Source organism: Silene latifolia, chromosome 8 (genome assembly GCF_048544455.1).
Source record: "Silene latifolia isolate original U9 population chromosome 8, ASM4854445v1, whole genome shotgun sequence".
NCBI lineage: Eukaryota > Viridiplantae > Streptophyta > Magnoliopsida > Caryophyllales > Caryophyllaceae > Silene > Silene latifolia.
In genome coordinates this window covers 9,399,439-9,411,862 of record NC_133533.1, presented here as the reverse complement: position 1 = coordinate 9,411,862, position 12,424 = coordinate 9,399,439, and the positions used below count along the sequence as shown (strand labels likewise).

Below are 12,424 nucleotides of genomic sequence, written 5' to 3'. Positions count from 1 at the left end.
ACCAATGCCCTAACGGCTCATCACAGGCACATCCCCCCAATCAGCCACTAGTCGTATCCATGAGGTCGCCCCCCTGTTGTAAGGACGGGCTTTTTCCTTTTTCGGACTTCTTCGCCTCTTTGAGGGATTGCATGTTGCAACCTCGGGCGGCTATCTGGACGTTGACCACCTCATCCTTCTCGTCTTTGGAGACGAGCTTATGCGCTTCCCCCCGGTCCGAGACATACATCGGCGTTAGGGCCGGATGGACATTCTGCGTCGGCCTCGCTCGGGGTGACTCGGCCTATGAGAACGTTGTAGGCAGACGAGCCGTCAATGACGATGAACTCAGCTAGGATGTTTTTAGCCGCGTTCTTTTCGCCGAACGTCACCGGAGTCTAATTGATCCCGGCGGCACCCAGTCCGGCCCCGAAGTCGTATAGGGGTTGGTGCGGGGGCTTAAGTCCTTGATCTTCGTGCCAAGGCCGAGAAAGCACTCCCTAAACATGATATTCGTGTATGCACCTGTGTCAATCAGGCACCTCTTGACCAGGTGGTTGGATATGTCCAAATTGACTACAAGCGGGTCGCTGTGAGGGGCGATGACCCCTTCGTAGTCCTTTCTTCCGATAGTCATATCGGGGATGCTTGCAGAGGGGATCCTTGAGTTGGGCACAAAGTTGATGGCCTGGTATAGCTCGTTTAGGTGCCGCTTGTGCCCATGAGCGGACCCTCCGTTTCGTTGCCCCGATGACAACATGAATTACGCCAATTCGCTCGAAGACGGACTTCCTATCCGAACCGCCGCGTCGGTCTTTTGGCCTTTTGCAACGTACTTGCCGAGGCTTCCTTCCGGATCGCTCCTCTATGGCATTCTTCAGATGGCGGCAGTCGTTGGTTAAATGGCCGGTGTGGCCGTGGTACTCACAGTACTGGCTCGTGTCACCGTCACTTTTTGGCTTGGGGGTCTCTCCCACTTCGGCCCTCGTTTTTGCTCGGGCGAAGACTTCGGCGGGCGATGCGATGAGAGGGGTTTTTTCACTATACCGCCTCTGGTGGTACGTTCCTGAATTCCACCCGGCGCCCGCCGAGTCTTGTTTCCGGTCGGATCTGTCCGACCGTGATCTGTTATTCTCGCGGCGTCTTCCTTCGGACCGCGAGCCGTTGTTGTCGCGGCGTCCTTCGTCCCGGGCCGTCCCGCCTGTGACTCTTCTTTTCGGAGTGCTCGGCCAAGGGGATCTTCCCGTGGTTTTGTGGTAGTCTTCCACCTTGATGGCCTGGTCGGCCAACTTTCTCGCGGCGTCCGTGGCTAGGCCTCCGCTCTTGATGAGCTCGTTCTTTAAGGCTCCCCGTGGGAGGCCCTTCATCGATCTGGAAGGCTGCCACTCGGGATTAGTTTCTCGAATCTGCTGGACTTTTCCATCGAACCTCTTCACATAGCTCCGGAGAGACTCGCCCCCTCTCCGTCGATAGTCGGGAGGTCGATGTCTCTACGGCCCTTCTCTTGTTGTTGCAGGAGTACTTGGGCTAGGAAAGCGCCCTTCGGTCGGCGTAATAATACACCGAGCCGTCGGAAGTCCTTTGTACCGACTCTGAGCCATCCCATGCAAAGTTGTTGGGAAAATTCGGCACCGCACCTCATCGGGCTGCTCCCATACCGACATGTAAGACTCGAAAGCCTCGGCGTGGTCGATCGGATCACCATCTCCCTTATACGACGAGGTGGTAGCTTGAGCTTGTTCGGCACCGGACTTCTAAGACGTAGGCGTTGAGGGGTGCGCCTAACCATGTGTCGAACGACACGCGGCGATCGGCTTCTTGCGTCCCTAACCTGGCTCCTTCCTCCGTGACGGGAGGGGCTCCTTCTTCGACTCGGGCTTCTTCTCCAACTCTGCCGAGTCGGACTCCTCTCCGGCTTCTTCGGGGTGAGCCTCGTTCGTGTGGCGGGGCCGTGTCCTCCCCGAGTGCGGGAAGGACTTAGGTCTACCGCGCCCACTTTGGGTTCCCCCGGCGTCTTGACTGGGTCGGCTTCTCCTAGTGCTCCGTTCAAATTTCTCGGGGTCATATTTTGGGCCCTGGTCTCCCGGACAGTTTCCGCCGCTCTTGTCGACGTGACAGTGTGAGCGGGCGTATTACTAATTAGGTCTAGGAGCATCTTCAACCTTGCTACGTCAACCACATGTCCCATGATGGTGACCTGGTTGGTTGGGCAAAATGGCGTGTCGGGTATTGATGGCATCCCGAACTCCGGTTGGATTACACCGCCGGTGGAGGGTCATACGACTCGAAATTGTTGAAAGTATCATCTTGGTAAAATGCGGTTTCGTCGGTTCTACGACGCATCTTGTTGTTTCGACATTTTCTTAGCTTTTTGGGTGGGTTTTTGTTTTGTGTTTTTTTTTTTGGGAATGAATGTGACTAGCTTCAGTAGTGTCTTTTCCCCACGAGACGCGCCAATTGTTCCGGGTATAATTCCGAGCAAGTATCGTTTACCACCCGTGGCTTGTAGAATAATGTCTTGGGTTAGACCCTCCGTGCTTCTATCGTCTCCCTCGGCCTCCCCTGCAACAATGAACGAACTGAGGGCTTGGCTTTGTGCCAAGCGTACCCACTCCGACGCCCAAGTCAGTGAACTTAGAGGTATAAGTTGTATGCTAATTGGCTAGGAATGTATTGTAGAGAGATAAGAGAGATGTTACCAGATGAATAGTGTATTTTGGTTTAGTTGTGAGATCCTTTCCTCAAAGAAGGTTGAGGAGTATTTATAGGCTTTCACCTTTTGTCACGTAGTGGCCAAGTGGCCAAGTGGCTTATCAGGTGGAAAGACCGTTCTACCCTCGGCCGATGAACCTATGGCAGGCCGGCAGAGGGTCTTGGATATGAGTACGCGGGTATGTGTCCCGGCTGGCTGGTTGCCTGGCCGAGACCCAAGAGACAGGCCGATGGGATGCATCGGCTAGACAGTCTAAGTCGTTGACTTGCTGTGGATATCTTTGACCTTGCTCAGTGTGTTGACTTTGGTCAGCGGTGCAGAATATGCCCCATCAATTAGCATAGTCAGACTATTGTACAGCAACTATAAATACACATGTACATAAGACAATGTAATTATCTGTTCATAATACAATTCACATTCTATTTAGATTCTCTCTCTTAAAACAACTATCACTCTCTCTACATTAGCATTAAAGCTTTCTTGTGTTTGTTAATGGCGTCCATGAAGAACAACATTTCTTCAAGTTCAAACATTCACAACCCCACGAAATCAACCTTTTATATCTAATCAATGTTATTAACATTATTATACAAGTATTCTTTTCATGCCGGTCATTTGTTTATCAATCTCATCTATTTATGAATTTCTCACTTTTCTCACTTGGCGTTTTTGTTTAGCTAGCATTCTATATTAAAAATATTTTGAAAGAGTAAGTTGATCATCTACGTAACTCATTGTTCATTTTATGCTCAATAACATCATCTATAAATAATCCCTTCGTCATTTTCTTTCCATCTTTATATCAAAACCAAAGATATATAACTGATCGGGACGGAGTGAGACAAAATACTAACACCACTAAGTAGTTTCACAAATTCTCATTTGTGATGGCCGATATCCGTCATAAGCTTGTCACGGGTTAAATAAAACCTATTTGAGAGGATAAAGATAACTCATTTGTGATTCTTTATGTATTCTCCTTTTTGTCCTATCTACCTATGTGAGTGATACTGACCCGTCACAAACTTATGACGGATATATCCGTCACATGTGAGCCTATTGAAGTAGTTTAGTTAACCAAGTAGCATGCAACAATAGAATTTTCTTACCACCTAAACCTACTTAAAATCAACTTGCAAATATTATCAAGAACAAGACAAACACAAACCTACTCAACCACTAATCTTATTATTTAATTCCTATGTTTCCATTGACTTATACATTTCCACCTTCCTTCCTCTCTTTATAGTATCCATAATCTTTATCCTAGATTTATCTCCTTTATATATATACATGTTTCCGTACTTAAATAAAATTAATTAATCTTAATCACATACTAATAACATACTAATAACATACATTTTCATCTTTACAACAATATGGATAACCACCACCCCTTAGATTACTCGGGAGGCGGCCGACCGCCTCGAAAAGAGCTACTAGGCCCTAGACCGGCCCCTTTAAAGGTTAGAAAAGAATCCGTTAAGATCAAAAAACCACCCGTTGCACCACCAGCTGGGATGCCACATCAGCAAAACCAGCCAACTCAGCAACAGCCACGTCAGCCTGTGATAATATATACGGTGTCTCCTAAGGTAATCCATGCAAACCCTAATGAGTTCATGACGCTTGTACAACGGCTAACCGGTCCTGATGCCACGTCATCGTCATCCATGGCGAGTCATTACGTGAGTGGGGCCATATCACCCGCTGCACGGTTCGCTAGCATTGAAAAGACGAAAATGCCCCTAGAGGGTAAGGATATGGCACATATGGGTCGTGACGATGAAGGGATAGAAAGGGCAAGAGTGTTTGTTCCGGGTATTTTATCACCCGGACCAGGTTCACTTCCACCAATTTCACCAAATTTATTTTCACCATTTTTTAATGATTTAAATTATGGTAATAATTATAATTACAGTACTAATTATAATTATCAACATGAAGGTAATAATAATAGGAATTACGTAGGTGGGAGTAGTAATTACGTGGCTAGTCCATTTTCTACTAGTAATAATAATTTTACTTCTCCTGGAGCTGTAATTTCCCCTGGTTCTCTTGATCTTTTACATCAAATATTGAATGGATAATTAATTATATATTCATTAAGAAATGGTGTGTTTTAATTAGATAGATAGAGTGATCATGTTAGTAAGAAATTTTGAATTGTGAACTTTTCTTTTAGAAATATTCAATGGAATTATTATTGTGGATCGTGTTACGTTGGATTTTTGAAATCGTCTTTTGAATCATGTCGGTATTTGTTGATGGATTTCAGTAGTAAGTTTGACTATGAAATCAAATTATCGAAATTAGGAAAGAGTGTTTGCTAATTAGCAGGTTATTGGAAAATTATTAAATTTGTTTCATGTATAAATTGGATGTCATTACAATATGCTGCATCATATTCAAAATTAGTAGATTTTGACTTATATGCGGTAAGAATATAACGTTTAACAAGCATTGTTTAAGTCGGAATCTACAAATTTCACTCAATATACTCTTTACCTAGGTAGCACCAAAACGGACACGGACACGGACACGACACAAACACGTGACACGACATCACATGAAATTTAGGACACGGGACACGTTATATAAATTTAATAAAATATATATTTTATAGCTATAAACATTCGATTTTATTTTTATAAAAATATTTGATATTAAATTTAAATAAGTAAAGGTAAAACTTGTCCATGATTATAACTCATTTTCATTTTCCATCAAAACACATCTTCTAATCAAGCTATTTCAACAGCTTATTTCCCGTCTAAAGAACATCATTCACCCCAAATGATGTCCAAATATTATGGACACGCGTCGGACACGGCCCAAATACCATGGACGCACGTGCCCAAATAAATGTTGAAAGTTAGACACGGCTTTATAGGCGTCCGACATGTTTCAGCGTGTATCCAAGGAGTATCGGTGTTCAACACGGGAAGGCTGATTAAGAGAAGTGTACGTACAACCTAGCTCTTTACCAAACATGGCAGGACTGTTTTATACAGTATGAGACAATCCTTTGAGTAGTTACACGTTCATTTATTATGCAATAATTTTTGGTTGATTCTATGACCTTTTCTTAGAAGAAATAAAATATTGTGACATTAAGTCAAATAATTTTGTCTTGATTAGTCAAAAGCAAAATTTAGGACATTATTAGGTTATGAATATTTTGGATGGTTGTGGTTAATGCATTAATTAATTGTTGGACTTGTTGCTAATTCTTTGTATTTAGCCCTCAGTTTATAATTTAGATTACACCACATGTTAATTAATAACTTTACGTGAGATCATCATCAATGAAGTTGCTATTGGAATAATGTAGTGAATAGCGTGTAATGGATGTGAATTAATATGCAAGTAGTGAAGTAGGTAAGAAGATGTGTGTTACGGCAAGTCTCCCTTATTACGGATATATCCGTCATAATTTTGCGATGATTCAAGTACTACTCATGTGGGTATATAAGATAAAATAGTAGTATTTTATTGTTTTATCTACCCACACAGCCACACGGGTAATATTTGATCCTTTACAAGCTTGCGACAGATATATGTCCATCACAAATGAGAATTTGTGCCTAACTAGTAGTATAAAGGGGAGCATTCATTACCCTAAATTTTCAGATATATGTCCATCACAAATGAGAATTTGTGTCTAACTAGTAGTATAAAGGGGAGCATTCATTACCCTAAATTTTCAAAAATGGTTAAGATTATCGAATATTACAAGCTCAAAATTCAATTCTTATATATGAGACCGTGACCATAAGTATAAAACAACACGAGAAAAATTCGCTATCTAAAAATTTAATTTCTAGGTTAGCCCCTGCTTTGAACGATGATGTATTGTGCAACTATACGCAAGAAGTGAGGTAGGTAAGAATTTTGGTGTCCATCATTTAATTTAGTCTGAATTCGAATCAGATTAGATCATAAAAAGTCGTAAAGTTATCTTCATAAACTTTAACGTCGTTTTTGAATTGTTATTTTTTGTATGTATCTCAATTTTGATCGATCACTACAAGAATAACAATAACCACTATTCATAATTCATTGATCTTAATTAAATTGGATTTTTGAAATTCAAAAACTCGACATTTGACTTCTTAATCTCGTGTCCTTAGTTTGTGGTTGTAACTTGTAAGATCTATAATGGTTCGGGGATGCAAGAGTTTGTGTAAGAATATATCGCGCCTGTTGATTAAAGTCATGGTTTGATTTTAGGCACTCATTCCACAGCCAACAAGTACACAAACATTGCTTAAGTTGACAAATAAAAAAATATTCAGAAATATGACCATTGGTAGTACTTTTGTACAAATTACAATCTCAAACGATTCTGTTGTCAAATTGAAAGACAGAAGGTTCTTAGGATCAAACAAGTCTTCGACCCACCAATAAAGTATTGGCCAACCTGAACAGGAAGGGAATTAAGTTCCTTCCCCTCGGTCTTCTTAACCATGAACTCTCTCATCTCGTCATGAGATGGACATTTCTTAACCGTGAAGAATCTTCATATTTCAAAGTTATGGTCAAATTCTTACAATTCAAAATCTACTACGGAGTATATACTAAAAGTGTAACAAACCTAAAATTTTTGGGTCTAAAACACATTCTACTATCTATTTTTAATCATATTCTTTACCAAAAAGTTTTCCTCCAAACTCCATTTAATTAATAGAGTATGTTTGGTCTCAATTCTCAAAAATGAGTTTTTGTTTTCTAAGCTTAATTTTTCAAAAGTGTTTTTCAAAAGCAGACGCGACAAATTGCTGATTCTATTTCTATTGGGCAAAAATATGAATTTTTATCTTTTGGGATTTTTTTGTTTAACTTTTAAAAAATGATGTGTTTGGCCAAAAAGTGTTTTTAAATCCAAAAACACTTTTACAAGTTAGGCCAAACACACACTAAATAAGGAAAAAAAAAATTCAATTCAAACTTTATTTACATAAATAAGAAAACAAATGAACATTAAACTATTAATTTTTCATTAAAATATAACTTTTCATCAAATTAAAACAATTTTTAATTAAAATAAAATACAAGTCTAAATACAAATTGTTAAACTTTTTGTTAGAGAATGATTTGAACATATTACTTGCTTTCTATAAAATAAAAATATCAACTGAGATTATTAGATTCGTGAGAAGAAAAAAACCATTAAAACAAGTTGAGAAGTTTATAAAATAAAATTATTAGTTTTGTGATTAAAAAAATAATTAATATATAAATTTCACGATATTACCCAGTTTTCTTGATTAATTTTACGTTTCAATCTTTTTTTCTCATATCAAAATATAATGAGGTGTTAATTTAACATGAACAAATAATACAAAAATAAAAACTCTATAAATACCGCGCATTCATTGCGCGGAATCTACCCTAGTTAAAAAATAATTGTTTAATTTATTTTTTACAAGATAGGGGAAAGGGATGCAAGTTTTAGAGGGTTAAGAGACCCCAGTTATTTTTATCACTAAAATTTGTGAGAGACGGTCTTGGATGTTCCACAAAATGATTCTTTCAAAACCGTACCCCTTTTATTCAATTCGTAATTGGTCTCCCAATGAATTCAATTTGATAAGAGACTACCTTTTTTATAGTAAAATTGGTAAAATTTCATAAATGAGCCATTAAATAAGGATCAATAAAAAAATTTTAAAAAAAAAAAAAAACTTTTGGGTCTTAAGTTGGGTCTTCGCAATTCAAGATAGGGTTGTTCACTTAGTGGTCCGGACCAAAGACCGGACCGGACCATTTGGACCGGACCAAACCGGACCGAATTTTGTTTGGTCCAGTCCACGGTCCACCTATTTACTCGACTTTGGTCTTCGGTCCGGTCCTGGACCAAATCGAATAGACCGCGGACCGGACCATAGACCGAAGTTATGTATGAAAAGAAGTTTTAAAATTGTAATATTATTGATTTTATTTTCTAATTTGTTTACACGTATTATAAGATGTGTAATTATGTAGTTAAATCTAGTAAGAAAATAATGTTGTTTATTTTGATCGTTACGAACTTCTCGAGTTCTAGTTTTATATGCTAAAACATGTCAATGACAATAATATTTGGTCCATTTGGTCCGGTCCAGTCCGGTCCGGTCCACGCGTTTATATGATCCAGACCGGACCGGACCGGACCAATATTAATATGGTTCGGTCCTCGGTCCACCTCTTAACCCTTCTTTGGTCTTCGGTCCAAAGAGTTTGGTCCGGTCCGGTCCGGTCCCGGACCAATGAACAGCCCTAAATTTCAAGACCGACTCCTTAACCATATACTCCGTACTTTCTTATCCCAGTCTCAAGTAGATATTCTCAGCGGTCTCAAGCCCAAATTCTTGCCTTCGTACTCGGAAGTCGGAACATTGGCATACTTGATTCAGTTACATATCTGAATCTATATGATCAGCACATCACAAATACTATCCTACAACCAGTTGTATAGTAGTATTGTACAACCGCCTCAAAGTTGTTGAGCTCTTACACAAAGTTATTGAGCTCGATAATTTTGTTAGTAGAGCTCGATAAGTTTATAAGAAAGCTCAATTACATTGAATAAGTTGTATCACTTGTATGTACAACCAGTTGTATAATACATTAACTGCAAACCCTAGCATTAGCAGCAACAATCATGAACCCTACTAACAAAAACTCAACGGAATTACCAGAAACCATCCGACACCATATCCTCTCCCTCGTACCGACAGCAAAGGCCATGGCCGCAGCCCAACTATCAAAGACTTGGCAACATGACTGGCTTAGCCTTCCTTGTTTAGATTTGGACCGACAATTTTTCAAACAAACTCAGAAATTCAGAGATAATTCTGCGCTCGTACCCATCCATGAAAAACGGCGGAATCATACCTTGTTCTGTGATTTCATCGCACGAATTCTTGAAAGACGGGCTTCCTTGCACAACAAGAAAGGCCCTGCTTCATCCTTGCACCTCCTCGAAAGACTCTCTTTTCATACCTCCCTTGGACGATAATCAGTCGAAGTTGCATAACTTGCTGGAATTTGCCTTTACGAGTTTTAAGATCAAAGAACTCGAGTTTATCCATTATTTTATTAAGCCATATGGGTTTATGTTACGTTGCCATGTCAATGTGCATTCTCTAAAGTCACTTGGGCTCACGGGCCTGGCGGTACACCAGAGTACCATGGACATGCTCGCACTCAATTGCCCTTTTCTTGAGCTGCTTAAATTTACTCGATGCCATGTATTTGGCACGGTTATTGAGTTTCGCGGTCTTAGCAAAGTTCTCAAGCTTGAACTGGTCTTTTAGACCAGTTTCTTCCATGTCTCCCACGGATAGAACGTTTACAGTTGCGAGCTTCGCCCTACACGGAGAGATTAAGGATTTCAAATCATGGTCTTAAGTGCTTAACTATGGAACTAAATCTTCTTAATTTGGTAGAGCTTTGTATTGATGCTCCTAACCTTGAGGATTTCATATACGACCACACGTTTGAGCGAGTAAGAAGACAACCGCCAGTCTTCATCACAAACAATTTTGCTCCGAAGAAATCAATCGTGAGGCTAAACCTGAAAGATATGAAAGATGTGAAGTTTACTGAATTTCTTCAAAAAATCAACGAGCGGTCCAAGTATATGGAATTACACATGAGCAGTAGAGAACTATTTAAAATGAGAGATTGCATATATGAATATGGTGGTGTTGTTCGGTCTGAGCGTGTTTAGTTCGCCAATGACACACTGTCTGGGTGGTGCAATGAGGCTCTTTCCTGATCTCAAGACAGTGGTGGTGTCACAGGTGCAGGGCCGTCTCGGAGATTTGAGGGGCCCGGTACGAAATTATACATGGGGCCCTATTTCTGTCGTCTATTTTTCGTAATAAAATTTAAGGTTATTTTTATCTCGTTTTTGCCTTGGGCACCCCGATAGACCTTCTCTTTCACCATGGTACATACTATTGTTAATAAGGTATATACGGTTGTTAATAACTACTCCCTCTTATTCTAGATAAACTTCCCTATTCATGGGGGGCACTAGAATTAAGGAGGAGGATTAAAATAAGGTAAAGTATTGTAGTGTGGTTTGGTAATTGGAGAGAGAGAAGGTATTGTGGGGTATTATTGTGGGTGAGGTGATTAAAATAAGTATTGTTGTGGGGTAAGTTGATTAAAATAAGTATTGCTGTGGGGTGAGGTGGAGTATTGTTGTGGGATAAGGGGATTAAAATAAGTATAAAACTTTTCTAAATAAGGAAATAGGGAAGGTATTGTGAATAGATGAAAAAGGAAAGATGGAAGTTTATATAGAATAGGAGGGAGTATATATTTCATGACAGATAAATTGTTGGGCCCCAAATACTCTCTCCGTCCCAGTCAATTGTTTACCTACCCATTTTGGGTGTCTCTGTCAATTGTTTTCCTTTCTATTTTAAGAATGCCTTTGATGGGCAATCTGATACTCCACACTCAATTTGGTCCACTTGTCATCTAGTAATTGGCCCCCTCCTCTTTCCTTGGTCTTTGTGCCAAAATCAAAGGTAAACAATTGACCAGGACAGGTCAGTGGGAGTAAATTCAGTTTAGAAGCATATTTTTCCATTCAAATGAAGTCAAATGTAGATATTCTATCGCAATATAATGGAATAAAGTAAAACGACGCACTAAACTTTCTCCAGTAATCATATATTGTGAACCAGCATGCAAATGTATGCAATTCTCAACACAATATCATTGTGGCTAATATTTACCTGATAAGGTCATTAACAGCAGAAGAAAATGTTGGCTTGCAAGTTACAGAAGTAGAAACCGAGCTGGCGAAATGCAGAAGAAGAAAATGTCTATTTTCTTCCCCTGAAGAATGAGTAGGTGTATCTGTTTGAGCACATTGATGCATTCTCCTGCTTCCGATCAGCTGGCCCCTTCGTCTTTCTGATTTGAGTTCGGCAATACTTCATCGCATTCTTTAATTTCACTGCTGAAGCACATAAGATCAAAATAAATAAACAATAACTGATATAAAAAAGTGTTCTTACCTTATCAAAAGAAAAAAAAAAAAAAAAACTGATATAAAATTATAAAGATCAATTGATCAAACAGGTGAGCATATTTTATGTTAATTTTCAGGGAGGGGGACACAAAAACAAGTAGCTAAATCACAGAAAGTCAATTCAGATACTAATTCAATCCAGAAATATTATGTTACAAGAATGAAATCCCGATTCCACGAATTTGTGATGTGAATCTGTAGATTTAGGGTGGAGAATAAGCACCTAAGACGCTAACTACAGCGAAGGGAACGAAGAGGCTCGGGAAAAAAAAAAAAAAAAAAAAAAAAAAAAAAAAAAAAAAGCAAGATAGTGGAACTAATATTTAAATTAATTTATGAAAACCGAAATTAAAGATATGGTAAAATTCTTACAACTCGAAATTAAAAAATAAATGTTGTATTTTTTCGAAGATGGGGAGAGGAATACAAGTTTTAACAGGTCAAGATACACTAGAGTTATTTTTTATAGAAAACTTGGTAAAATTTATCATAATGGGTCATAAAAAATCTATATGGACTTATTTGTGGGTCTTAGGTTGGGTCTTCGTAATTCAAGACCGACTCCTTAACCTTACAGGAGTACTTTGTTTCCCAATCTGAAGTAGATATTTTCAGCGTCTCAAATACACACTCTTGGATTCGTACTCGGAAGTCGGAACAATTGGCATACATTTAAGTGATTCAGTTATATA

General features: G+C 39.6%; 2 protein-coding genes across 6 annotated transcripts in view; one reads left to right on the top strand and one right to left on the bottom strand.

Moving 5' to 3' along the window:
- Positions 1–3,853: 3,853 nt before the first annotated feature.
- On the top strand, positions 3,854–5,027 carry LOC141596328 (protein MKS1-like). Its single transcript, XM_074416443.1, has one exon. The coding sequence runs from the start codon at positions 4,075–4,077 to the stop codon at positions 4,783–4,785; it is 711 nt and encodes a 236-aa protein (XP_074272544.1). The 5' UTR covers positions 3,854–4,074; the 3' UTR covers positions 4,786–5,027.
- Positions 5,028–9,128: 4,101 nt separating this feature from the next.
- LOC141596329 (uncharacterized) overlaps positions 9,129–12,424 on the bottom strand; it is a 30,505-nt gene continuing 27,209 nt past the window's right edge. For 4 of the 5 annotated variants that reach the window (XM_074416444.1, XM_074416446.1, XM_074416448.1 and 1 more), the window contains 3 exons: positions 11,434–11,657; positions 10,152–10,256; positions 9,129–10,051 (listed from right to left, as the gene is read on the bottom strand). In XM_074416444.1, coding sequence (XP_074272545.1) covers positions 9,832–10,051; positions 10,152–10,256; positions 11,434–11,579 — 471 coding nt within the window. In that variant the 5' untranslated portion in view covers positions 11,580–11,657 and the 3' untranslated portion in view covers positions 9,129–9,831. Of the gene's footprint in view, positions 10,052–10,151; positions 10,257–11,433; positions 11,661–12,424 lie in introns of all 5 variants that reach the window. The other variant, XM_074416445.1, reaches the window with a different exon arrangement.